This window comes from Thermobia domestica, chromosome 3 (genome assembly GCF_964235325.1).
Source record: "Thermobia domestica chromosome 3, izTheDome1.hap1.1, whole genome shotgun sequence".
NCBI lineage: Eukaryota > Metazoa > Arthropoda > Insecta > Zygentoma > Lepismatidae > Thermobia > Thermobia domestica.
The window spans coordinates 280,550,307-280,577,797 of NC_137456.1; the positions used below are offsets into that span (position 1 = coordinate 280,550,307).

Below are 27,491 nucleotides of genomic sequence, written 5' to 3' on the forward strand. Positions count from 1 at the left end.
GGCCATTCCTAATTGCGATGACATTAGGACACGTCAACTAGCCCGGTAACTTCCAGAGACAGTTCCTTCATTATTTATTTTAAGCATATTGACGAGGGTTAAGTCGAAGTCCTTATCTTCTCTTTATTTCTTTAAGATATTTTGCATAAATATTATACTACCACGTGCAAACAACGAGCCATACTTGTCGTTATTAGTTTATTTCACTGATATTGACAGGAATAACACCGAAGTCATTGCTGTCTTTTTTTTGTTTCACTCATTTCTTTTTGCAGTATTTTGCATAAACCTTATCCCCTCTCGTACGAAAAAAGGGCATTTTAGCTGGTCTTGTATAAAACTGAAGTAAAGGACAGGGAAACTAAATTCATTAAAAAAGATGTATTATTCTGTCTCAATTAAACATTCTTTCTTCCCAATTGTAACATATTTACCCTTGATAAGGTGTAAAAATGACGTGTGTGTGTCTGTCATCAGATTTTCGCATAAGAAGGAGTCGCTAAGAGCCACTAAATTTCGTACACAGATAGATCTAAGCGCATACGAAGCTGTTTGTTCGATTTTCGACTCGAGGGGGAGGGGATTGAGGACGTCAGGCATTTCTAGAAATTCAATCTCAGAAGGTTCTCAAGGTAGACAACTCAAACTACTCTCCTGTGTTGCAGGTTCCATACTGTTCGCCCCCTACAAAGAACTGACACTTCCGTTAGTTTAAAATATAAAAGTAACCAAAAAGGTTCTGTCGCTTTTTTACGCACTACCATCGAACATCGATATGTCACCGAAGACGTACCTGAAAGATCAAAAATAGTCCTCATCAGCATCGACGACCATCTGCCAACGTTCTAGAAAGCCATGGATTCTATCGCGGAAGAACTTGATGGGCCGTGAAGCGAAGATATTTGATGGGCCGTCAAGTGCATTTTGCACTTCTAGGGATTTGAACTGACGTCCTCTAAGGTGGCTGTCCAAGGAATGGAACAGGTGATAATCGGATGGTGCAGTGTCCGGGAAGTAAGGTGGATGCAATAGTGTTTCCCATCCAAGGCGTAGAATAGTGTCCCGGGTAGTGATGAGCAAATGCAAGACCAAGACCCGGGTGGTCTTGGTCTTAGTCTTGCACTGGAACCTTTGTTCTTGGTCTTGATCTTGCACACCCAGTCTTGTTGGTCTTGCAAGTTTTGCTTTTGAGAAATCTTACGCTTTTCATAAGTAAATTTTACTCTGGATATAAGGGATAATAAATTCTGCAAAGCGCCAATAGTAACGGAAATACAATATATGTTTCTAAATATAATATACACTGTAGTTCACCTTCGTGAAAGTATGATGATAGTGTACAACGTAGGCGATGACCTTTATTTTTTTTAAAATGGTATCCCACGCTTCACTACTTATAAGATAAATCACAACGTTTCGTAATCTATCTTATATATTTTTAATAGATCCAATATTCCACCGGTTCCCAAACTGGAGGGCTACCCCTGAGACGCTTAAGACGGCACAGATTACTGAAATACCATGAATTGCAAACTTACTTTTACTTTCTAAATGCGTCAGATTTTTTTCTTTTCAACCACGATTAACTAATCGTCGTATTGAACATACTTCCAATTAAATATTGAGATTTTATTTTACTGATTCCAATATGTACTCTGTGGGGCAGAAACATGGACATTACTCAAAAGCGAAGAAAAAAAAATGAGGTTTTTTGAAACGTGAGCAGGAGAAAAAGGACAGAATTAGCTGGGCTGAACGGAAACGAATGAGGTGTTAGAAGTAGTAGGGGAGAAAAGAAGAATTTTAGATGTAATTAAGAGGAGAAAGAGGAACTGGTTGGGACATTGGCTGAGGAGGAACTGTGTTATGAGGGTTCGTTCTAGAGGGTATGTTGGAAGGAAAGAGGGGGAGGGGTGAAGGAGGAAGGTATTAAATCAAGAGCATTGCTACGTCAATAGAGAGAGACTAGCCGAGGACCGCTGTACATCAAAGCTTCTCAATTGCAGCAAGTGATCTGCCAATAATGGGATACCGGTAATAATGATGATAAGTTTAGCAATATTGGCCAAAAAAAAAAAAAAAAGAAAAGAAAAGAAAATGATTATAATCAAACCTGTTAGAATAATTAGTGAAAACTGAAAACGACTCAACTGTCTGTCTTTTGTGTAAACTCAATTTATATAAATACTTTTGACCTATGTTAGAAATAGAAAATAACGGCATCAAATTCCAAGTTATATGAAATAACTGTACATAATCACACTCATTTTGATTATGGATTATTTATTGTTGTATAATGTTAAATCGCTCAACCCTCGATGTGCCGTATACCTAAGGAGGCTAAAAGTTATCTTTATAAAGAATTATTCAACGTAGTATTCAACGCATACGCCCATGAAATCAAACTTGCGGTTACATGCACTAAGTTTTTGTCAGTGTCATGAAAATGTTCTTTCGATATTAATTTTAGGAGCCCACATTCAAAATTTCCAACGAGTGTTTGAGCCTGGGAGCCATACCCATGTTGTTGGCAGCTATGGTATACAAAATTACCGATGTTCAATACTATATTTCTCTTTAGTTTTGGAAGAAGAACAGGGTTCATGACATTTGGGCGCAGACGTTAGGGCGCAAAACCTTTTATTCAAATAATTTACCTATCTGTATATGTTATACTATATTTCATACCTAGAGGCCGGATGTTTAGGCACTGGAAATTTCGAAACACTTCCACAAATAATTTTGCAAAAACTAAAAAATAACATCTTAAACACAGCAAAGTTTCTGCACATCATGCACAACTTGTCTACTCTCCACTATGCAGGTCGCGATATCCGAACTCTGTACTATGTGGCTTACTTTTAAAAGAATATTTCTTTTTAATAAAATAAAACATATGTAATAAAGAAATGTAATTTGTGTACAAAAAAAAACTTTTTCGTTAATGTTTAGTTATTTTAAAGATGTAAATGTGACTATATATTCATACTGCACTGTGTACTTGATTTTTTTAAAGTTAGACATTATAGAATTTATCTTAAAATGTGTACAATACTGTACACTCATGTCTAAAATTATTGTCGCATATATATACATATGTTGTTCTAGGAATATAATTTGATAACGAATTCGCCCGGTATTTCTTATAGTGTTAGTATGTGTATAATCGGCAAAGACATGTATGCGGCAAATTTCACGTCAAAAGAGCAGTAAATAAGAACAATAAAACGAAAATAAAATTTTCTTGTCGATTTAGCAACATTTCGTTTTACTAATCTTAATTTTTGTATTTATAATTCTTTTCCTATGAAATTTACCACAAAGATACATTTACCGATTATATACATAGTATCAATATTAAAAGTATCCTGCAAAATCATTATTAAATTATGTTCTTACAAGAAGAGTTATAGATTTGCGACAATAATTTTGGACATGAGTGTACATATTTTCATTTTTGCACTTTCATTTTCTACCTAGTCGTACCATAAATACTGACACAATATTGGAAGTGAATTATTATGAAGATGTTAGATACTTTAATATCCTTAATATATAGGTTACTTACAAGTTTAATGAACTCATAGCACCAACTACTTTTCAAATCGGTCACCTTTGGCAGTCACACAGTCCTTAAGTCTCTGCGTCCACTCATCTATAGAATTACGCACTGTCTCTATAGAGAAACCCGCCACTGCCTTTACCAGGGAAAGTTTCAGAGTGCCAATATTAGTATGTCTCTTCTTACAGACCATGCCCTCAAGCACTGACCACAACTTGTAGTCCAACGGGTTGAGGTCAGGGCTGATAACAGGCCAATCATCTGGAGCAGTGAAGTCCGGGTCATTTCTTCTCAGTTACTCCTCGGTAAAGCGTGCATTGTGGGCTGGTGCGGAATCCTGTTGTAAGGTCCAATGTTGGTTCCTGATCAAAATGTCACTCAAAGGCTTCACAACAGGATTCAAAACGGTATTTTCGTACACTCTTGGCCGACATTTTCATCCCCCGCTTCCCCCCCCCCCACAAAAATGCAGCTTTGTGGTGTCATCATACGCCACCTTGAGTGAGGCCGGATGATGGCCTTTCTGGATCTTCGGGGTTTTCTCCCGAGCTTCCTGGGAAGTCCAAGCATACATTTGGTCATTTTGTCGATTGAAAGCTTCCTCAATGTTGAATATTTTTTCATCTGTGAAAGACTTCTCCTGTGTCCATTGTTGCGTAATGCTGCAATAGTTTTTTGCTTTTATCACCCTCTGCTCTTTATGACGTACATTGAGGAAGTGACCTGTACTTCGTCGGTAAGCCTTCAACCCCAAGTCACTTCTAAACACACGATACATTGATATTTTGGAAATGTTCAGCTCACGAGAAAGCTGTACTGACTGCTTTCGTACAGGATTTTTCTGAATACGGGCTGTCATTGGTTCCAGTAACTTTTTGGTTCTTACGCTGCGTGGGAGGCCTTGCCTTGGGCGATCATCAACTGTCCCAGTCTCTGTGAATCGCTTAATGGTCCGATACACGGACAATTTGCTAATATTCAACTTCTTACGTGTTGTGAATATCACGGGGGCTGATTGACACAATTTATGAAGAGTTTTTCCTGCTGCATGATTTTTGTAATCGACCCACTCCATAGCTACACTTTCTCTATGACAGCTCAACTCAGAATGATATACTCCACTCGCTTGCACAGGCGAATTGACTGCGACCTTAAAAACTAGATGTACACCCTACCTCAAAACGTGTGTCGGTATTTATGATATGACTAGGTATAATAAATTATTTAAACGCATGGTACAAGAAGAACAACGTTATTTCCAATAAAGATGTGGAATCTGTGTGACAGAGTTCTCAATGACCATAGTCAAGAACAAATAACCACGCCGAAGCAGCTCATCGTGGACTGCAATCGGAGCTTCAAATGGGCCATCCGTCAGTTTGGCGCTTTTTTGATGCACGTAGGATACAAAAAAGCAGGACTTACTGTACGAGGAAATGCTTCGAGAAGAAGAGTCGCCCAAGAAAAAGAGAATATATTCAAACAGATGAAAGGATTCGCTATTTGTACAAAATTTTGAAACTGTTGACATCGTAGAATACTTACGGGATTTGGCCAATAATTCCGCCATGGAATGATAATGTCATAATAAATGTAACATGTCAAGACAAATAAATTATTCAATATCTATAGTATATTTCACTGTCGTTTCCTTTCCAATTATCTCTATTGCAAATATAGTAATAAACAGTAATACAATGATATGGATAGCTACGAAAGTTACGAATATCCAAAATGCCTGTCTGTTCCTTTGCGTTAGAGATGATACAGACTTCGCAGAAGTTTATTTTGAGGTGTCATAGGATGCCTGCAGCAAATTTTAAGATCAGTACAGATTCATACTAAAAAAAAAAAAAAAAAAAAAAAAAAAAAAAAAAAAAAAAAAAATGTACGGGTCATGCTGCTATTTTCTTAAAATTAGGCTATATCATTCTAGAAACAAAATAATTAGATCCGTGTATTTTTCTTTCTGCGTTATACAAAAATTTAGTAGAACTAAACCAAGCATTTAATGCAACTGAGACTTTCAATGACTGTTTACCTTACGATATAGTACTATAACGCAGTGGTGCCCCCCCCCCTTATGTCCATGACGCACCCTCCCAATTGTCTACCCGTAGGTGTTCTTCCATGAAAAAAAATCTTCTTTTCGATTAATTTTTACACTTCCTCAAACATATTTATTCAGATTTTTACCCCCCCTTAATATTTCAATGACGCACTTTGCGTCATAGCCCACCCCTTGTGGGCACCCCTGCTATAACGTAACGAAAATTTAGAGTTTTTAAAGATAAATTTTTAAGGAAATTGGGATCAAATTTAATCTTTCTGAATTTTTAATTTTAAGTTGTGCAGTTATTTGTTTATCTTTGTGATATTAATGCTATTTTTCAAGGCTTTTAGTGCGTAGACATCCGGGTTCTAGTTATGAAATGCCTGATAACTCATTTAAATAGATTAACCTATTCAGATAGGGCTTTGCGCCCAAATGTCTCGCGCCCAAACGGCAACGTAAATGTCCTGCTCCGGAAGAACACCACTAATAGGTTTTGAAATGAAATGAAATATCTAGTTTAACGTCCCAAGAGTATGCAGCGAGGCTAAGGGACACGATAATGAGAAATATTTGAAATGATGGAATAAAGTAGGAGGAAAGGGGGAAACTCCGACAAAACCCACGCACACGATGTTTGTCCAGCAAAAAAGCTTATATGGCGCAAGATGACACATGTGTGGCTTTAAAACTAGTAATAACTACAGAAAACGCAAACAGCTGATTCAAAAAACGACATACTATAGCTATATACTACAGGGGCAGACCGACACTCACGGATTGCATAAACTACGGGAACACATTCACTCAGGCGGCATTTTTACTGAAGCCAAGAAATTCAAGTGAAAAATATAATGATTTTTCCCCTTCCTTTTTACATTCTATATATATAAAAAAAATAGTAGTAGTACCGGTACTTGTGCAAGAGTCTTGGTCTTGCATGCAAGACTTGCACAAACTGCAAGACCAAGACTCTTGAGCTCATCACTAGTCCAGGGCCATCCTAGCCACGTGAGGCTTAGCGTTATCCTGTAGCAGGAGGACCCTTTGCGATTCAGAAGTGCTGGCTCCAGAGTTTTGAATTTTTCTTGAATACGGCTCGCGTGCTGACAGTACATAGTTGCATTGATGCTGTGGTCACCTGGTAGCATTTTCCGATGCACGATGCTGCGAGCTGTCAACCAAACACACAGAAGAACCTTCTTGTGGTGCAGTGCTGGTTTCGGCTGTTTTGGAACCGGTTCATGGGGTGCTAACCAATTATGACGGCGCCGTGGAGCTTCGTACAGGACCCACTTGTCATCACATGTCAGCATCCTGTCCAGAAATGGCTCCTTCGTCAGACGATACAGCAAAGAAACACAGGTGTCTGCTCGCGTTGGCTTCTGGCCCGAAGTCAAATCATGTGGGATCCATCGACCCAACTTGTAGTGCTTCCCAGGTTGGTGCTGCCGAATGGTTTTTCCACTTACGCTGAATTCCACCACATGTAGTCCTAGTTCCTCACGTGTCTGGCCACTATTCGCCTCAATTGTTGCCTGAAGATCTTCATTTTGTACATGTGTGGTCTTCCGGCACATGGTGCGTCTTCGAGTGTTTTGTCACCGTCCTTAAACTTGTTAAACCACCGCTGCACTGTCCACGTAGTCACGACAGCCTCACCAAAGGCCTGGCATATCTTTCTCCCCGCTGTAGCGGCGTTTGACCCCAGGTTGAACTCGTACAGCATACACGCCCTTATAACGCTCTGTTTAGGTCCTATGTTCACTTTGTCCTCGAGCAGGTTCACGGTGTAACTGTCACAGCCAGGTAGTATGTTGGATAACTCACACAACTGATCTTCGCCTTATCTCCATTCGCATTCAACTCACGGTTTAAGGGCCAATTGAACACAAACCTCCACAAAAAGCGACAGAAATTTCTTGGTTACCTTTATAATAAACAGTATTTGTTTCTAATAATGCAACTTTTTCATCCTGAGGTCATATTGACCCCACGGTACTCTTAACTTTTTTCAACGTAAGAGCAGGGTTAATTTGAGTTAACAATGTGGATTAATGTAAAATTTATTTTGAGACACACTACTTTTGTTTTTCAGTTGGAGTGTTTAAGGCGCCTGGTGCACGTGAACCATTTTGTGAACGTGAAAACATCTCGCTTCAGTCAGACTCCATTGCATATTGCTGCATTTGGCGGTCATCCTCACTGCGTGCAGTGGCTTTTGCAACAGGGCGCAGATACAGATTTATGTGTAAGTATAAGTATTTCATACATCAAAACTACTACTATAATGCAAACAAATATTTTTTTAAATATTCCCTTGTCGGTAATGAGTCGTTCGCTGAGTAATACATTATAACATTAGGATTTAGGAAGAAATTTCGTGGTGGAAAAGATTGTTGGAAACACTCACCGCTCAGTTCCATTTTAGTCTTATGCTCTAGGCCGCTAGTTTTCAAATTTTGTCTTCGCATTTTGTTTCAGTTATTGCAGTTGAAAAATATACAATGACGGAGAATTTTATTGTAAATGATTATTTAAACGAACTTTTGATAGCAACTGAATAATCCGCTTAATTAACGTAATCATTAAGGAACATTATACGCGTGGGGTTAAACAAGACAGCTCTTATTCACAATTAGGCTTAATTGATTCGACAGTCGAATTACTTCAATTTTCATAACACAGATCGAAGAACATTGCTCGATTGCAGCAGTGGCTTGAGTAGCACACGTGTTAACAGTCATTACTCAGAGAATTACCTCCAGACTGCATCGTCCCTTCCATCAGAACTTTTTAAAGACCAGAAATAAACACACATGACACTGACTAGTTTACTCATAAATATAAAACACACTCCCCAGAACGGATTTCTTAAAACAGTTTTCTTTTTCTTAGTTGACTTGTAAACTATCAGTGAAAGACTCACCAAAATTATTCAGTTGTTCTAGATTGTTAAATGCAGTTCCAGTTTGCTTAGTACTTAGTAGTTTTAGTCTTATAATTAGCATCAGATACTTAGTTTTCAAATCTCAAGAATTGTTCATAATGTGGCAGTCCTAAATCTATTATGAAAACAACATATTCGTCACGCGCAGTTTGATGCCTGAATGAAACTCTCTTGACCTGAAATTCTCTAAGCAATCACAGCAGGTTTTGATTTTACCATCGAGTTGAGCGGTAACAGGGCTGAGAACCCCATACCTTGCTTAGTAATAATGGTTGACCCGCGACAGAGGCATGAAAAGATAGGAGTCGGGATTTTAATTTTTTTTCTCCGCCGGTAACATTTTCCATTGACTCACATAATTCATTGAACAAGAGCAAGCAAAAATACTATTTTATTATTCCTTAAAATATTGAGGTATTTCAGCTACTACAAACTTTAGTGTTATTGCCGATAACGCTGGTTACATGAACGCCTTTTGACTTAACAGAAACATGGTCAGCTAAATGGATAGTCTTACAACTTTAATCTTTGAAGTAGCAAAGACCATCCTTTACTCTCCTCACCCCAGGCTAAATAATCGAGGAAGAGGTACCGCTCATGGCAGTGATAAGAATGCGCACTCTTGGATAAATTTCTAATTGCGCTCTTTATACTAACTTGACGGTGCAGAGTCCAATGAAACTATTGCATGTACTGTATCTATTCCATCCGTGGGTTCACGAGAAAGAGTATCTCAAAGTTGGGATATACTTAAATATAAATATCCTAACTTCTCGTAATCTCGTTCTCTTGGTCCCAGGGTTGGCAAAAACCATGGTTTTTATTTAAAAAAACCAAAAAAACGGTTTTTTGGTTTAAACCAGGTTGTTTTTTGGTTTAAATCGGGTTTTTATGGTTTAAATAATTTGCTCTATATATTCATATCATATATGGACAGAAATAAGTTTGTTTCGCCTTGATGTTATTATGCAACAACCGGGTTATGCTGGAAGGGGTCACATAAGCTTAAAGCGGAATAAAAACCGCTTCTCGAGTTACATCCGAGAGAAATTGTCCTCTATTTGAACTCGGAACCAGGACTAATTGGCCACAAATGCGATACGTCTGCCGACTCACTCACGAAGGAATCCTCACTCACGTTGTACTGATCTTTACATGCTTCTTAATATAACTGTCAAGACTAATTTCAGAAGGACAAAAAGATAAACAGTTGCACAAGTGAAACCATTATACAGAATTACATATGAACAATTTCAAAGTACTACGGAGTACAGAAGAACTAATTTAGTTCAAGTTAGTTAACAACGACTTTTATTGATCCAAATTAAAGAAATACAACGACTTAATCTGCATATCAATAAGAAAAGTGAATAAAGATACGAATTTTTTGAGTCCACTTTGGCTCAGACTCATTTATACATAAATAGATACCAAAGATACTTATTTCACTAAATGCCTCTCGTGGGGTCTGTATGACCCCCCCCACACACACAAAAAGCACGGCATTTTCGGTGTATTTTATCAATAGTAAACATTGAAACGAAACAATATTTAGAATTTTTCTTCAATTGCAATTACATAACAAAAATAACTACAAAAAAATCACAAAATAAACATTTATAAACTTTTGCTTTTGTAGTATAATCTTTTTGAGTAATGAATGGGAAATTTAGGTCTGAATATAATACGAATAATACACGGGAGTGAAACGCGATAACCCACAAATGTGTGTTCATCAAGATTTTACAAACACTTACACTTTTACGAACATTTTTTTTTTTTTTTTTTTTTTTTTTTTTTGTTTTTTGGTTTAAACCACCTTGGTTTAAACCAGTCAACCCTGCTTGGTCCCATTGACAAATGTGTTTAAAAAATGTTTCATTGAATTCCGCGCCCTCATGTTTGAATAAAAAGCGCAATTAGAAGTTTATTTAAGCGTGGGCACTTTTATCATTGTATGAGCGGTAGTTATTTGGTTACACAATCTTAAGATTTTCATCACTACCTTTTGTAGGAAGAAGTAATATGTTCAAGAAGGCGGCACAGTTTGTTATTGGTCGACAATATATAACATTTAGTAATTGGATTGTGTTAACGTGACCAATCCCATTCCGGAACACAAAAGCATTGATATTTTTTCACAATGGATTAACATGCTAAACGGAAAATAAATAAATAAAAAAGCGGAGGATCGTTGCTTATATTCCACGACGAACTACTAACTGTCGTGTGGGTCCGGACCTCTGAAAAATAAATAAATAAATAAAAAAAAAAGTAACTGGATATACATTTTGACACTTTCCTAATGAAACTAGACTTGTTTAGCAGAGAAATAATAGATGTAAAGATATGATCGTACCTTTCATTCGTACTTTTTCTCATAAAGACAATCTAGTTCTATCATTTTATCTGAAAATATTGTGGCAGTATTTTACAATAACTTAACCGTGTTTCCAAATGCAGAGTAACACTGGTTCAATATTTCATAGACGAAGTGTGTTATAGTATTCGACTCTCCAAACTTGATCCCTCCCTGCCAGTGCCGGACTGCTCACGTTGGCTACTTGGCGATCGCCAAGGGCCCGAAGCCCAAGGGGCCCCGTAGGGATTACGAGGGGCAGGACGAATTTTTGCGATCGCAGATGCGTTCTTGAATCTTCCTACCAAAAAGGTTGCGGAAGCCTAAGTTCGTCCTTCCGAAAGAAGTCTTCTCAGAATATACAGAAAAAGATTTACTTCAGAATGTAGACAAGAAAAAGTAATTGATTTTATTGCCTCATCAAGTGAAGAACTGCATAGAAAATTGTCAAAGTAACCACGGCTGGATTAATAAATCTGGAGGCCCGGGGCTAGAAATACAGGGTGTCCAATACACAATAAACCCGGAGTTTGGGATAGTAGAACTTTTGAACCTGAAGTGATACACAAATAATGGTTATACCGAACCACACAGTGTTGCCAGATGTAACCGAAGGTGTAAATCAATTTTTTTGCAAAACATGTAAATCGACTCATAACTCATACGTATGGATGTTCTGTCGTTAATTTTCAGTTTGCTTAGTTGAAGTAGCTTGGAAACTTTGGAGCAGAAAAAAAAAATTTTTCATTTCCACCGATAATTAATCGGATGAGGCCTGTGTAAGGGGGAACTAGAGAAATTAACACTCCGAAATGGCAACTTTGCTGATGTTTCAGTGCATCAAAAGGTGTGTTAAGGATCTGTAAAGTAGTGTAGTTTTTACCCGGGGCCAGAAAAATAACGGGCTATGAGGAATAACAAACACCATTGACACGAAGAACAAAATTGTATATTACTTGCTAATATATCATGTCTTTAGTTCGTAGAAAATGAGAAAAGGTAATACGAAAATGTATTAATTATATTGCCAAAGGAACAGAGACGTTATTATGTGAACAAAAATGCAAATTACAAATCCTGTTTCACATTTTGACACAGGGCTGCAAGAAAGAAAAAAAAAAGTAGATCCTTTTAATTACAAACGGCTGCCAGTTTGAAACTTTATTGTTGAATTATGCTGATGCTTCTAATCGTCTAAGGCAGCGTTTCCCAACCGGTGTGCCGCGAGGAAATCGAAACAAACTTATTAATAGCTATCAAATTGCAAGCCATAAGGAAAAATGTATATTCGTATTTCACATTACTATGAATCTACAATTTTGTTTCATACCGTGGTACTTTTCTGTACATTTTTAATGTTGAAATAGTATTTATCATTATGGCCACTATTGCTTCTTTCTTGTTGCAGACTATTTCGTAACTTGAAAGTTTAAAATACCATTCAGTCCTTTCGACAAAGCAAACATGCATACAAATTACCTACATTTGTGTTTTAAAAGTAAAAGAGATTTATTTGTTCTTTCATTACTTAGTGCTTCCTTCTTAGTGAAAGGTTGGATACAGTTTTCGAAAAAGAAAGCGTATATGTAAAAATCTGTGTCCAATATTTCATTGCAATTGTTTTCTATTTTTAAATTGGAATGAAAAATAAGCATAATGATTTACCACGGGGAAAAAACAGTGATCGAGCTTTCTTCTCTGTGGGAAGGAGATCAGTAATCTCAGAAAAAAAAACACAATATTTTATATTTAAAGTAGTATCTATGAGTGTGCCGCGAGAATTCAAGTTACACCCAAACTGTGCCGCAAGTTGAAAAAGGTTGGGAAACGCTTGTCTAAGGTATTCCATAATCATTTTTGTTCCAACTTTGATTCGTATCAGTTGATAATTGCGGAAATCACAATTTCGAAAGTTTAAACGGCTGTCATTTTCACTTTTTCTCGATGGATCATTGTGATTTTCACCCTCAATTATTGTATAGTAAAACGCACTTTTGGATCATTTTTCGTTCTGATCGGTTAATAATTTTAGAAATTATGAATGTTTAGAAAGTTTGGGCGGCCATAATGTTTTACATTTTTCACCCTATTTTACCTGATCATGCTTTTATTCATTCATCGTACTAAGAAATCTATACATAGACACCTTTCACGCATACTTCGGACAACAGTGAAACTCCATTATTTTCGCCTTCTCTCTCCAAAACCTACTTCCCCTAGAATTTTTATGGACTCTTCGATTTTCAAGCATCATTTCTAAGGCGACGTACTACTAAAGTTTTGTGGATGAAGGAATTCTTCATTTTTAAAAGTCTCTTTTACTTGTACTCTCGCTACATATTCAAAATTGGCAAAATATGGGAGTACCAGGGTTGAGATCGAGGGTTTTTCCCTCTAATGGGTTTAAAAACACTTCTTTTGCGCATAAAGACGTACACAATTTCGTGTCATGTTTGAATCGGTTTCCTCGTAAGTACTTACGTTATTTCTAATTGACGAACAAATCATTTTGCTGTTTACAACAGTTTGATCTCAAACCCGTTCCGGAAATGAGATGAACACTGATAAAGTTTTCAACATTACCTAAAATGTTATTTTTGTGGAAAATGTGTAAAATAACTAGTTTTTCTTTTATAACATTATAACAATAACTTTTGGTAGTTTAATTACAATTCTCACAATGACATAATTTAAAATAGTGTTGCGAACTACCAATGTTCATCATTTCTCCGGAACGTTTTGAAATATTGAATTGCTGTAAACTGCAAAATGATTAGTTCGTCTGTAGAAAACCATATAAATAGTTAGGAAAGAAATTGCCAGTAGTCTATTTAGTGTTACACCATGGTGCAAAGTGGGAAGTGTTTTTTGAAGACAAATGTGAGTGGGTTTGATGACATCTTCATGTTGTCAGTGTTTCAGTTAAAGTTACGTCGGATGTTTTATTTAGGTCATCGTTGTTATGATAGGTTTCCGTGAAGAAGTGAAATCAGGCAGGATCTTGAAATAGATGACCCTGTGCCGTTGTCATTTGTTCCAATGTGCATACAGGATGTTGGATCCAACTCGTTCTTCCTTTCTTTCAGTTTTTCGCAGACTCTGAGCTCGCACTTTCTCGCTCTGCCGGGCACGAGGCGAGCGATCTGTTTTGTTGCTAGGCGGGCGCTTTGGCCTCGGCAGACAGCCAATCAGGAAGTGCAGACGACCACACAGACATTGCAGCGTTGCAAACTAAACACAATCAATGATAGAGAATTTGTCAAAAATGAAACAGACTTTCGTGTGTTGCGATTCGTGAAAGTTGTTGCATGATCAGCGCAAATCCCAGCATTATACTTTCTTTCTTATACAAATTCGCTTTTTTTCAAATTACAATGCTTCTTAAATGCATATTCTGATGACGAATTGTATTAAGAAAATTACTGTGTTAGAAACTGACTTGGTTTATTCATGTTGTCTTTTATTACTATTTTGCTCACTTACCCTAAAGAGGTAGGGAGGAACCACGATTCATTCTTTTTGCGTTTAGTTCTAAAGAGTATATAGAAAATTGATTAAGGACTTGGAATGGAAGGAAAGATTGGGAATTCAGGTTGGGAATAGCACGAATATACAAAAAAAGTGAGCTAGTTAATTGTCATTATATATCTACGATATAAATGCTGCAACTTGATATAGGCCCTATCGAAAAACTAGATCGTTGACAGGCGGTTTGATTGTTTTCGTGTCCTCCCTCAATTATTGTATTTCAGATTGAGTCAGTTTCTGAATCAGAAGCAGTAACCTATTATCTGAAGCAGAATAGAATTTTTATAAAGGTGAACGTAACGTATCTATTATCTGAATGTATTATTATTATTATTATTATTATTATTATTACAACATTTTTATATGGGGACTTAACAAATATCTCATTTGCAAAGATTTGCTAAATTTCACCCCTACAAAAAAAAGCCAATGCTTTTTTTTAACATCGAACGTTTTTTAATGGTATAAAAAGATACGAATACGCAAATGCTGTATGACAGACACTAGGACTAGGGCCTGATGATAATGGTCTGTGCCTGGAAGAAGGTAAGGTCTGTTTATTCATCTAACCAGGGTGTCTATTATTGGTCACGAAAGTCATGAAACCAGAAAACGGTTATGAAAGTCAAGAAAAAGTTACGAAATTTAGCTTTTGGATCATATTTTTTTAAAAAATCTGTCCTAATATAAGTACAGATTGAAAATTTTTGTTGCGTAAAACGTCAAAATTCACCACCAGAAATGTCTGTGGTCGGCTTTTGACGCTACCAAATTGCAAACAAAGCAGGCTTCTTTCGCGTGCATGAAAATTTGGCCTAATTCGCACCCAAATTCGCTCTTGAGAATGTTACAAAATTGTACGGTTTGGTAAAGAAATGGTCACGAAAAAGTCAGGAAATTTCATTTTGGAATTTTAGTAGACACCTTGCTAACAAGTATTCAGATACAACCCCCCCGAAGCCTATTTGCAATGGAATAATTCTTCTTGTTCACCTCAACCATAGGTTGGTGGGTAACATGAAAATTTTAAAATTTTTCTGTCGCTTGGGAGAGCTGTTTTATACTTTGATAAAGCCTCTTCTTTGTAATGGAATAATTAACAACCAGAAAATAAGTGGGAAGAATTCGGCTAGGGCCTATATTTAATGGTACTAACCCAGTATTCGCCTGGTGAAGCTGAGAAATACTTGTCAGGATGGCTACCTACCGAATTCGAATCCAGGTCCTTCTCATTTCCAAAGCAACAACGCCGACTGCATCTGCTCAGTTTGCAGTGTTGAAACCATCGCTAGAAACCTTACCTATTTATATAGGTATTGGCCATCATTTGCGTATTTGAACTGAAGAGCGCTTGCTGCTGATTGCCTTATCTTGGGATGGAACCTAGGACTTCTCAATAACGATGTTAGCACAATTATTCCAAGTATCTATACAATCCTGAGATGACTGTCTTGCTACCATATCTGTAAAAGTAAATATCAGACAGAAAGTTAGATCCTATTATAAGAGAATAAAAGTTTTACAAAGTAAACCGACGGGCATCTTTTAGTATATGAACATTATTTGAATTTGATCTAAGTGGAAAGAAACTCGGGCTACGGAATGTAATACCTGACAATTAATACATGTGTAAAGAATATTAATTAGTATTTCATAACATTGATGCCCTCCTTATATTTTAAAAATCAGGAATATAGTTCAGTAAATTATGCATAATAAAACACATTTAATTTGAAATTTCATAAGAGAATGTAGTATATCTTGTTGTTCTGTCAGATACTCTATAGTTTTGCCACTGCGTTATTTTGGGTACATGTCGCTTGTCAGTCAATAGTATATCGAAGTCGAAATTGACATGTATGAGGAAAACAGGAGGAAAAGGGTATTTATTTACCACTTGATACATTGCAAAGATCACTGGTTGATTTGCATGTTATGAATTTTAGCGTGCTTAGAAATCGTAACTACTTCGCATTTTCTTTCGCTTGAGAACTCTTTGAGTAGTCAATAGAACAGATAAAGCCTTTTATACTAAGAACAAGTGTATTACATTGTAACTCGTACTGGTAAGACTACATTGCTTTTCGAAAACAAGAAGACGTATATAGGTTTTAAATCACGCCATATATAGTAGATTACTGAACCTTTATTTAATAATTTCCCCGCTAGTCTAACGGTTAGCTAGCGTCCTTTAGTTTGATTCTCTGTGGAAGAGCTTTAAAATTTAAACGTATTACGGTAGTTTGGATTCCATCTTAAAGTGTAAGCCCATCTCATATCTCGTTGGTACTGAAATGGATGTTAAACTCAAATCCATTGAATAAACCTTTTATTGAATAACAAGTTTTCAACGTCTTCATATTTTTCCATAATCTAAGTAAAGTAGATCCGTGTGTCTTAAATTGTTAGCGCGTTTGGTTACGAGTTCGTTTCCGGTTAAGGCGCAGTATTTTCGGTCTGATATAGCAAACCAGAAGTAACGACAGTAGTATGCTAGCAAACATCATCACACAAAATGCAATCTGCGCAGCTGTGGCCTTTCGTAGAGTATAGTTCCAGTGAACTTTAAAAAACTAATTTATTTAGGGAAAGCAGTAATAGAATTTTCAGTACTGGGCTTGGCAACACTGAGTAGAAGTGTGGGTTGCGAGTTACATACACTCAGCAGCAGTAGAAGTAAGTGTGCTAGTGGTGAAGCAAGATATTGAATTGGCATTGGTTGCGAAATTAGTGATTTGTTGTGCTAAAGATTTATTGTTAGTGACTGTGTTTATGTATTGACCAAGAAGGCTTCACTTTTTTACGAAAATTCGTTAAAGTTTGGATTTAGGAAGCTATAGTATACACATCATTAACAAAGTAAGTTTTATTGCTTATAAACATTTTTTTTAATTCAGTTTTTACGAACATAAGTTTCAGTAGCCCGATACAAAAACAGTTGGTATGCATAAATTGTTGTATGCTCTGAATTCGAGTCTAGGTGTTTCTTCATTGTGGTTTTGTCATATTTGCTGTATTGAAGTTAATTAATTTATCATCTCAACCTGTTGCAAAACTAGCAGTAATTGATTTGGCGTAAAAGATATCTTGTAAGACCATCGAACGGTATTCTTTACTTTAAATACCAATATGTTCTTTGAAAACTAACTTACTGCCACAAATAAAATAGACGGTTTTCGTAAAATGTTGTAACATTAAGGTCTCCTTTTAGTACGTCGCTACACTGGTCTTTCAGCTACTGCATTGAGAATTATCAAAATTTTATAATACGATTTACTATAAATTTCATATGATGCGTTTGATAAAATCTAACACACTTTTATAGACGAGTTATGTTGAAAATTTGTTTTAATTCAAATATTTTTGTTAAAGAAAATATAGGGAGTTGAAAGAAAAGCTGAAGATCGAGAAACGTGGAAGAAACATTTTCAAACCCATTTTTTTAAACGAAAAAAATAGTCCCAGAACCTACCAGAAGGCAGAATACTTTACTAATAATAACAATAATATAATGTTTATCGCCTGGCATTATCTGGAGCGGCATTGTTAATGTAAATGCAAATAGCTGAATATTGTAGGGACAACTTTAAAAAAAAAAAAAAAAAAAAAAGGCAAATGAAAAGGAAGTCTGTTAAAATAGCCTACAATTTTAAAAAGACAGGCAACCCACCACCTCTTCCTGAAGAATTCTATTCTTAAACCAAATTATTAAATAATAATAATAGGAATTTTCTTGGACAATTAAGCTCCGTATTTTAAAGAAATTATTAATGTTTCCTAGGTTCAGTTGCAAGAATATGGCTTTTTAGAGAGTTTAAAACAAGACTATAATACAATCATATTTACTACGTGAAATCAGTATTTTCTCTATAGGAAACATGAGTTTCATGCATTTTGCGGTTATATATATGTGGTGTATTTGCGTGTTTTTTTTTTTTTTTTTTTTTTTCATGCCTCTATGACATCAGCAACTAGATTAATAGAAATATCGAAGCTAAAAACATGACTTTAAATACTGTGTACCTAAAGCATTATCGAGGGATTTTAAGTTTTCTTTCAGTTACACTGTTACCATTGGTGTCCAAGGGAAGAGGGGGGGACTGGCTCATGGAAATGTATACGTAATATTGCAAACCACGTATATTAAATACCAGAAATACCAGACGTAATATAGCAACCATGGAGATGCCCCCTCTAGAAAATTTTCTTCGGGCGTCCCTGTCTGTTACCTATTCAGATTTTAGCGATTTTTAAGGTGTTGCAGAACTCCTCGAATAATTTTACAATTTTTCTAATTTTTTAGTGGTTACAAACTACTTTTTCATTGAAAAAATTACAAGCTAGCTCTACTATTCCACACGATATATATTCGTGTGTGTAATGTATGTTTGCTCCACGAAAGCCTTTGCAAATTTTATTCAAATTCGATGAAATGTGGTGTATGCTTCTTTCAGGATTTCAGATACACCTGTTGCTTGAAATCAATATAGCAGGTGTTGCATCTTCTACTCCTACCCAACTTGAATAAATACTATTTGCGCACTTTCTCTATGCACGGCCCCATTGCTATATTGCAAAAGGATTCCCATAGGCAAGAAGTGTCGTTTTGACGTTTACTCTTTAACGACCTACTCAACAATAGAAAGCACCTAGCAGATTCTGTTAACGAAATGATACTAATATTACTACCACTAGTATTATTATTAGTAGTAGAAGCAGCAAAAAATACAAAGAGAAGTTGTAAGGTTGTATTTTAATTGTGCTATTTTCAAAAGTGAAGCAAAGTCGAATGTACGATAAACATTCTTAGCAAATTGAAAACCCTACAATAATTGATAAGCTCATTGCAAAAATTCTAAAGAGTGATATTGAATCGAGATGCTAGCATTTGATACCTAGTATTCTAAAGAAAGTCTGGCACTGGAAGTAGATTCCGAAGTAAACATTGCCAAGGCAAACAGGATGTGCGAACTTTGAAGTACCGGGAAAATCTTGGTTGCACAACTAAAACTAGCAAAGCTTTTTTTTCTTTTCTCGTTTCTTTCTTAAACGAAGCATTTGCTCCTGAAGTTTAGAAAACAAACTTCCCTTTGCGAATGTAGATCATCACAGTTGCAAACTAACTTTTAAAATCTTCTTTAAACACAGTTCAGCACTTTTTTTTAGACATGGTTATTCAGTAGCAGAGTACTACTACCTAGGTATATTCCAGGCTCTGATATGAAGTACGAGCCCTTCGTTGTCAATCCCAGGCCATGTGTGGTGGGCAGCAGTGTAGCTGTAGTTTTCTCGAAATTTTTCCGTTTCCTTAAGCCTACAATTCAAATCGTGTGACTTTCAACTGGAGATTTCATTCTTGTATCAACCTTGTAGCTTTTGTATCCAAGATTGAAATAATTAAATAATAATTGAGCGATGAGTAGGGGATTTCTGATATATCCGAGAAATGGAACTCATTCTTGACGGAGCTTGACAATATTTTCCATATCGTTTAAGATCATTGGTGAGAAGGCTTACGAAAAATAGTCTGGAATGGACACAGAATAGAACAGACGAATAATCACCAAAAAGACTTTCCAATGGAGAGAACTAACACCTAATCATATACAGCCATTTATAAATGTAAGTTTGCTAGTGTTGTATAACTTCTAGGAATAAAAGTGCTATCGTGAGGAATTTTCTTCGTTCCACCGGAAAACGTATGACACGAAGAGAGCGAGAAGCAGACGGATGGACGCCACTTGTAGTCGTTGTGGCCCCCGAAAGACAGTAGAGGCAGATCAGTAGCACAGAGGGTGAAAGCGCAGGACCGAACACTACGCATTGTTAATTAAATAAGTTTGGGGTAATGCATACACTGATTATACATAGGTGTGAGGCTGCGTGGGTATTAGGCGTACATGATTCGAGCGGACCTGTAGTGTCCCCTCGTAGTGTAGTCGCTAACGCTCTCCCTTCGTTGCGAGCGGTCCCGGCTTCGATTCCCCGTGGGGCACTCGGTCGAAAACGTGTCAAATTTTTTCAGGCTAGCCATCCTGAATGAGGTTTTCCTCATTCACACCAGGTAAATGGCGGGGTGGTACCTAACTTCCAAGTCCCAAATCGCTTCCTTCTCTTTCCCCTGGATAGTGTGCTCGTCGAGGGACGTCGTCCCTCATACATGACGGGCTAAATGGCCTTAGATGCCGAAAGCCCAGAAATCTAAATTCTAAATCGAGCGTAGCTGTATTCTCCCTCGAAAATGAATCTCATTGTTTTCTTCTAAACTTTTAGACTGATCTCAACGAAATTTTGCGAAGCCTCCCTTTCAAAATGAATATGGAGAAAGTCTTTATAGCAATTTAGCCGCTGTGCTCTAGCTACAGTTTTAAAAATTTACCTGTGGTTTTGATAACTATTTTTAATGTTTATGCATTTTGTATAGCATATCCGAGTATTAGACATTTACTTAAAGTAGCTGACTCAGAGCATTAAGTTAGTAAAGAAACAGTCAGGGTGGCCAGTCTCTTTCATGTGCAGTTTAAGATGCAGTGAGGATCTGGATTCGGATTCCCTGTGTACAAGAATTGATGTAGTTCCCTTATGGAGATATGCGCGTGCGTTCCTCCTGTACTGTGTAAGTCACTCGCACTTATAATGCCAAGAAGATGAAAAAGGTGGTGAATTCTTTGTTAATGAAGAGTACATTTAAAATTCATAATCCAGATGTTCTAATATATTTTAAATTCGATTGTTAATTAAACGTATATTTTAAATTAGATTGTTTAATCTTAAAAGTTTGCTCTAAAAACTCAATAAATAGTCCCAAAATGTCCCTTTTGGACTGAGTGGTTAACCTGCGTTCGTGTGGTACGGAAGTGGTAACTATCAAAGCAAATAGAGACAAAATGATCATCAAACTGGAACTGAAGATGATATATGTGAACAGAAGAGTACTCTTTACTCTTCGGTAGCAAGTAAAATGAATTCCTTGGAACAAAACCTTGAAGGGTTTAAATAGGCCAGCATACAATTTAAACAAATTTCAAGATCACTACCTCCTTACAGAAACTAAGACTTAAGGAGTATCTTATGGAAGCAAAAGTTTATTTTTCTCAGTAGAAAAGCCTACAGTTGGTTCATAGAAAATGAAATAAATGAAACTATTTTTTTTTTTTATACCTAATTCAGTGAGGCTGATCTCTTCTATCCTCTGTGCTGTAAACATCGTATAACCTAATAATGCGCTCTTGAAACTGATTTGAATGTGAAGTCATTGAGAAAAATTGGAGAATGAAAACAAAGGTAAAAATAGACTCTGAAGAACCGCCCCCCACCCCTCCAAATTGCATTGTTTACTGCAGCTGCTCTTAGAATGTCTCAGTGAATCATTTTCGCCGAGGATCATGCCAATAACAGCGCCACTGTCAGTCGGGAGTTTATTTATTCAGCACCGTCGAGGACATGGTCATATTTTTCTCTCTTCATGCTGCTGAATAATCCAGGAGTACTGGTGAAGGTTTTGGCCACCACTTTGATTCGTGAAACTTCGAAGGTATTGAACTCCGTAACTCAGAACACAAGAGCATACAGGTACTTTGAGAAATATTGGTTTAAATGCAACTGTTCCCAGCTATTAATAATCAATACATTATGCATGAGCGTGTCAGAAATACCACCCTATCGTACATCTCGATTCTTATCGTGGTCCTTTAGTCAGCTGTCTTTGATGTGAGAAAACATGCTAGGGAATGATCTATACTGTGAGTGTTGATCTCAGATTTGCCTTATGGTCTGGCGCATGACATTGGAATCCACAATTTCAAACCACACAGGAATGCAGTACTACATATTCTTTCAGGACAAACTAGCACTGCCCATGCTAGGGATGGGAACAATGGCGCAAATCCCGGGGAAGGGGTTCAGGGGGACGTGTCCCCTCCATTCTTGGAACTGGGGAGAAATTTGATTTGTATCCGATTGCCACAAAGGAAATTGAGATGAAATTGATGTCCCCCAGAATAAGCCTCAAATTTGCCTGCCTCCCAGTGCTGAAGACTGCTCTGCTCCCCTGATCCTTCACAGTATTGGTTTTCAACTTCATCAATATTTTGAACATCGCTTAAAAAAAAATGCACATCGCTTAAAAAAAAAAAAAAAAAGAAACGGTCTTATTAGTCCCCCTCAATGTTGAAGACAGATTTGGGACGCTGAATGGGAAAAACCGGTTCAGTTTTTACTGAAGCAGTTTTCTCCCACAGATTTGTGTATTTTTACTGAAGCCAGTGCAGTACTCATTTCCAAACAATTTAACGAAAACTCAGTTTCTGATCAAAAAATAGAACCGTTTTAGAACAAACCAGTTCGTGAGAAGAAAGAAAAAACTGTTTTTGTTCGACATTTTGGGTGGCTTGAACTGCTTCGGTCACGTGATGTCCACTGTTTATATTCGTATAATGCAATACATTACACCCATGTATAATCCGGAGGTAAAATATTCCTAGTCGAATCTCTGATGCGTGACTGAAGGGCCTAAAGAATAAAACTACTAAACTTATATTCTACATTGAGCGTAAACGTTAGGAACGTGAAACTTACTGTCAGTACAAAATCGGAAAGTGAAATAGTAGATGTTGGTAGAGGTTCTAATGAGGATCTCGGAAATGATAGCCTCTCACAAGAGAACATTCCGATTTGGTGAATTCAATTGCCGAAAATGATTGCCAGCACTGGATTCAGCACCAAAAGAAACCGAGAAAAAGAGGGTGTTTAGTGGCAGGCCGTATACAGGGTGGGAGATAAGTTAGGGCAAAGTGCGAAGATAAAACGTAGAAAATGTCTAGAAATGCCATGTTAATTTTGAAACGAGTAGTGATTGAGAGGCCAAATGTTGGATATGAGGAATGCATGTAGAGCTCCACTGAATCGTGTAATGTCAATCATGAGGGACATCTGAAAGAAAGAAAGAAAAAAAATGGAAACTGATGCAAATAACTAAAGAACTGCACTTACCCAGTGGTTCCCAACCTTATTTGACCGACGTCACACTTCACTGAGTTTTTACGAAGTATTGGCTCTATATAGTTCTTGACGTTGTTCTTGTGGCTGAGGCGTTGAATGATCCAGTCTGTCTAAAAACTGATTTTAACTAATCATTAATTGCTTCATGATTTTTAAATTTAAAATTTCACGACACGCCCTGTGGAATTTTGTGACACTAGTGTATCGCGACATACCGGTTGGAAACTACTGCTTTAATCTATACTTCGTAAGATCAGTGGATTCCATACCACATGAGCTCTCTCCAAAGTTCAAAGACATGCCATCTTAGATATTTGTTCGTATAAAGGGGAAAATTGATCATTAGAGACCGAATGTTTAGGCATTAAAAACCAGTAAAATAGGCAGGCAAATAGGCACTTAAAATTTAAACAGGCAGTAAAATAGGCACTAAAATGTAACTCGAAATCGGAGATAAATACTCAGTACAATAAAAATGAATAAATTCAAGTGCGTATGGTCAAAATATATAGAAAAAATACTTGTTTGTTAATATCTTCTTTTGTTGTACTTATAAAAAAGATGCTTGACATGTATTCCATGTATATTTGGTAAATACATTCTCTATAGCACTTTATCACTACATATAACAGTCCAAATTTTATACACTTTACCAGTGCGTACATTACAACGACTCACCAAAGGTAGCCGTTAACCCTGGTTCGGCTAATAATATAAGTAAATCTTTAGTGGCAGTAATCGTTTACACCTTAAAATATCTTCCGTAATTATATTCACTAGTATTATCACCTTTCTATTGAAATTACAAGTCCATGATAAGTGTTAGATGATTTATTCGTTGATTCTCTTTTAACGTATATTCACACAAATTGTCTTGCAATCATACATGTTAATTATATATGTATGTATAAACAACTACATAGCAACCAACTATACAATAATAATGTATATTTCTTACATCTTAAAAACATTCTTCTTTTGTTATTTTTAAGTAACATTATATCAGGTATAGTGCTTGTGTAGAAGCACTTTCTGCCCAAGATACAGGTAATTATCGACCGATACAAAGTATCTCGTTGTAACATCAGTCCAAAATTTTACAGCACTTTATCAGTACACATAACAGTCAAAAGTTCTACATCTTATCACTACAAACAACACTTATATTTTTCGGAAGAGGCAGAATCACTTCTTGAAATACTAAATTATGTATTTTCCACCAATAAAGTCTTATTTTGACGATAATACCTAGAATAGGCAACGTTAGGCACTAAAGCAGTTATTTAGGCAGGAATGGGCGAAATAGGCAATATAAATTTGGCTTTAATTGAAACTATAACTCCCCATATAAACTTTAAAACGTTATTTTTGATCATATCTTTAATGTTAAAGAATTACTGGAGACGTTGTGCCTGAATCGTAGTGCGTTCACCTGGTGCGAGGGGTCCCTAGTTCGATCTTACGCCTGTGAGTTTGTGGTGGAGAACATCGTGTCCGTGGATTTTCTAGGAGTTCTCCCGTTCCCACATTCTTATCCCATCACTTTTTTCATAACCATTTATTTACTTACATCAATCATCCGTCTCCTTTAGTCGTGGGATGTAAAACGAAGGATTTCAATTCTCATTGCTGACCACAATATCTACATCTATTCCCGGATTGGTCATGCCGTAGAATTTGTCTACGCAGCATCGTAAGGTGATTGGGAAGCTACCTGAATTAGAAGGAATCAATCTATCTATATCTAGCAAGTTAGAAGTTACGACATCAAGAGGTGATATGTTGATCAAGCATCTCAATTTGAACTTAGCTATCTGGCCGGCCATATAGACTGTAAAATCAGGGAATTTAGTTTATTCGATATTGTATTATCCTTTTTAGTAAAGGAAGCTCATGATTATTTATCATTACATTATAGTATTTATTTAATGTCATTCCTAAATAAAATATAGCTAATTTTCTTTTGTATGAGAATCAAAATGTTAAAAAGTTGGCTACATATCATTCATATTACGATCCGTGTAGAAACTTACTCGAGCACAATCTGTTGCGTGCGAGTATGCGCTTTTCGAGTGCTGCATCGCGTTAGAGTAAAATCGATACTGCCCGGTGCCAAGGAAAGGTCATAGTTCATTGACCGTCGTGACCGAAAAGTGTGAAGGAAAGGAAGAAGAAATGTTATTAACTTCGTTTGCGACTTCTTGTCTGCAGCTTTTTATTATTATTGTTAATGTTATTTCACAATTTGATTGATTTTTCAGTCTCGTAACATTATTTGTATCGTTTTTGGTAGCTGCTCCAAAAGGTGATGCATGGAAGTAGTACTTCAGTTAGTCATAATTTTAAGCTTTTTTTCCCCCTGATCAATTTTTTTTTTAACAAAATCAATGAAATTCCCTTTAACTGTGATGTCAATAACTGCTACTTAAACAGTTAGTTCTAACACATTAGAGAAAAGAAAAAAAAAAACTTTAATCCGTTTAATATCCATAAACGCTTATTTATGTGGAAAAGCTTACCTTTCCAGATTTTCTTGGATGTGGTGTCACTGAGCGCTTTGTAGATAATGAGCTACCGTAATTTATATTTGTTTACATTCTATTAAAAATAATACTTAAAGACAAAGTAATACATTTCTAAATCATTAAAGTATGCGTTAGAGTAATACTTGATAAGAAAATTGAGAGTCGAAACTTTTCACATACACATGACACCACAAATAAGTGCTACGTTAGCTAATAAAACTGTAAAATACTGATCCCCTCTGAAGCTTGGATTTAATGAATTGGCGCATTGTGTACACTTTTGAACGTTATCTGCTTTCCCAATTCTTACTTAGTGCAGATAAATGATTACTGTATAAAATGTAACTTCAGTTTAACGCGTAAATTACGTCATTATACATGTTCTCAAAATATGCGTATAAGACTGACTTCTGTGTTAAGAGATCATTGTCTCTTCCTTCACAATAAAAAGTTCTACATCACATGCACCTCGAAATTACTAAAGGTTATTGTCCTTTGCTGTATATATACAAATGAGCTTCATATACACTAGACAAAATCTCGATAACATTGAAATTATTGAAAGACAAAGCTCTCAAAGTTCCTCTTCAATCCATTCGTCAAAATTTAGAATACATTTATCAAACATATAACATTGTAAAATCACATGTGCACCGATGTTGTTTGATCTACCATTTTTTCGGCAACACCGTAATATCGTCGCTATAGAACTCTTCTGATTTCTGGTTTTAAAAAAAATTACACGTGGATTTTAGAAGCCTCTTTTGAAATTAAACTGAACACCATTCAGGAAATGTTAGAAGATGAAAAAAAAAATAGTCGGATGGCGCCAAATCCGGAGTATACGATGGATGTGTTAAAGCTTTGCAGACAAGTTTTCTCAATTTCTGACCGGTCGTTAAATATGAATGTGGTCTAGTGTTATCAGCAGTGATATACTTAGTCCTTTCTGTTGATCTGTTCCGGCCGGTCTTGTGAATTGCTAGGTGCACTCGCGTTAACTGTCGACTATACGGGTTCGAGTTTCTTTCTGCCCGGCGGCAGCAGCTCGTGATGCAGAATGCCCTTCCAATTTCATCAAACGCACAGTATAATCTTCGTGGGCGTCAATATGGCGTTGGCGCAGACTGTCGAACTACACTAATGCCACATTGACTTGATCCCTAGTCTTCCGTTGCAAGTGCTGCTATCGGCTGAAGGAATTCCACTCGCTTTCTCTCGCTTAGCAACAGCCGAACCCTTATTGGCTCAACGCGTGGGTGTGTGAGGGTGTGAACTTTAGTTCACATTTTTGCCACGGCTCAAGACATTTTGGCAGCACAATAGTATGTGTTCTGTCTAAATATCCATGTTTTACCATCCTCCGTTATCGGTGAAAGGAACAGGAAAAAGGAAGTTGAAATATAGGGATACTCCTTTGAAGACATAATGGTGCGTTCGTTTCGCTGGTATCGGTGAATTCTGAAACATGGATATTTAGATAGAGCGTATACCAGGTCCTGTGTAATTCCTTA

General features: G+C 36.6%; 1 protein-coding gene across 13 annotated transcripts in view; it reads left to right on the forward strand.

Moving 5' to 3' along the window:
• LOC145681091 (ankyrin repeat domain-containing protein 10-like) overlaps window positions 1-27,491 on the forward strand; it is a 180,072-nt gene that overhangs the window by 52,424 nt on the left and 100,157 nt on the right. For 12 of the 13 annotated variants that reach the window (XR_014130725.1, XR_014130726.1, XR_014130724.1 and 9 more), the window contains exon 2: window positions 7,714-7,866. The exons of the other annotated variant lie outside the window; for it this stretch is intronic. Coding sequence is in view for 7 of the 12 variants with exons in the window: in XM_081752467.1 (XP_081608593.1) it covers window positions 7,714-7,866 (153 nt within the window). In the remaining 5 variants the exon portion in view is untranslated. The remainder of the gene's footprint in view (window positions 1-7,713; window positions 7,867-27,491) is intronic. 13 annotated transcript variants of the gene reach the window in all.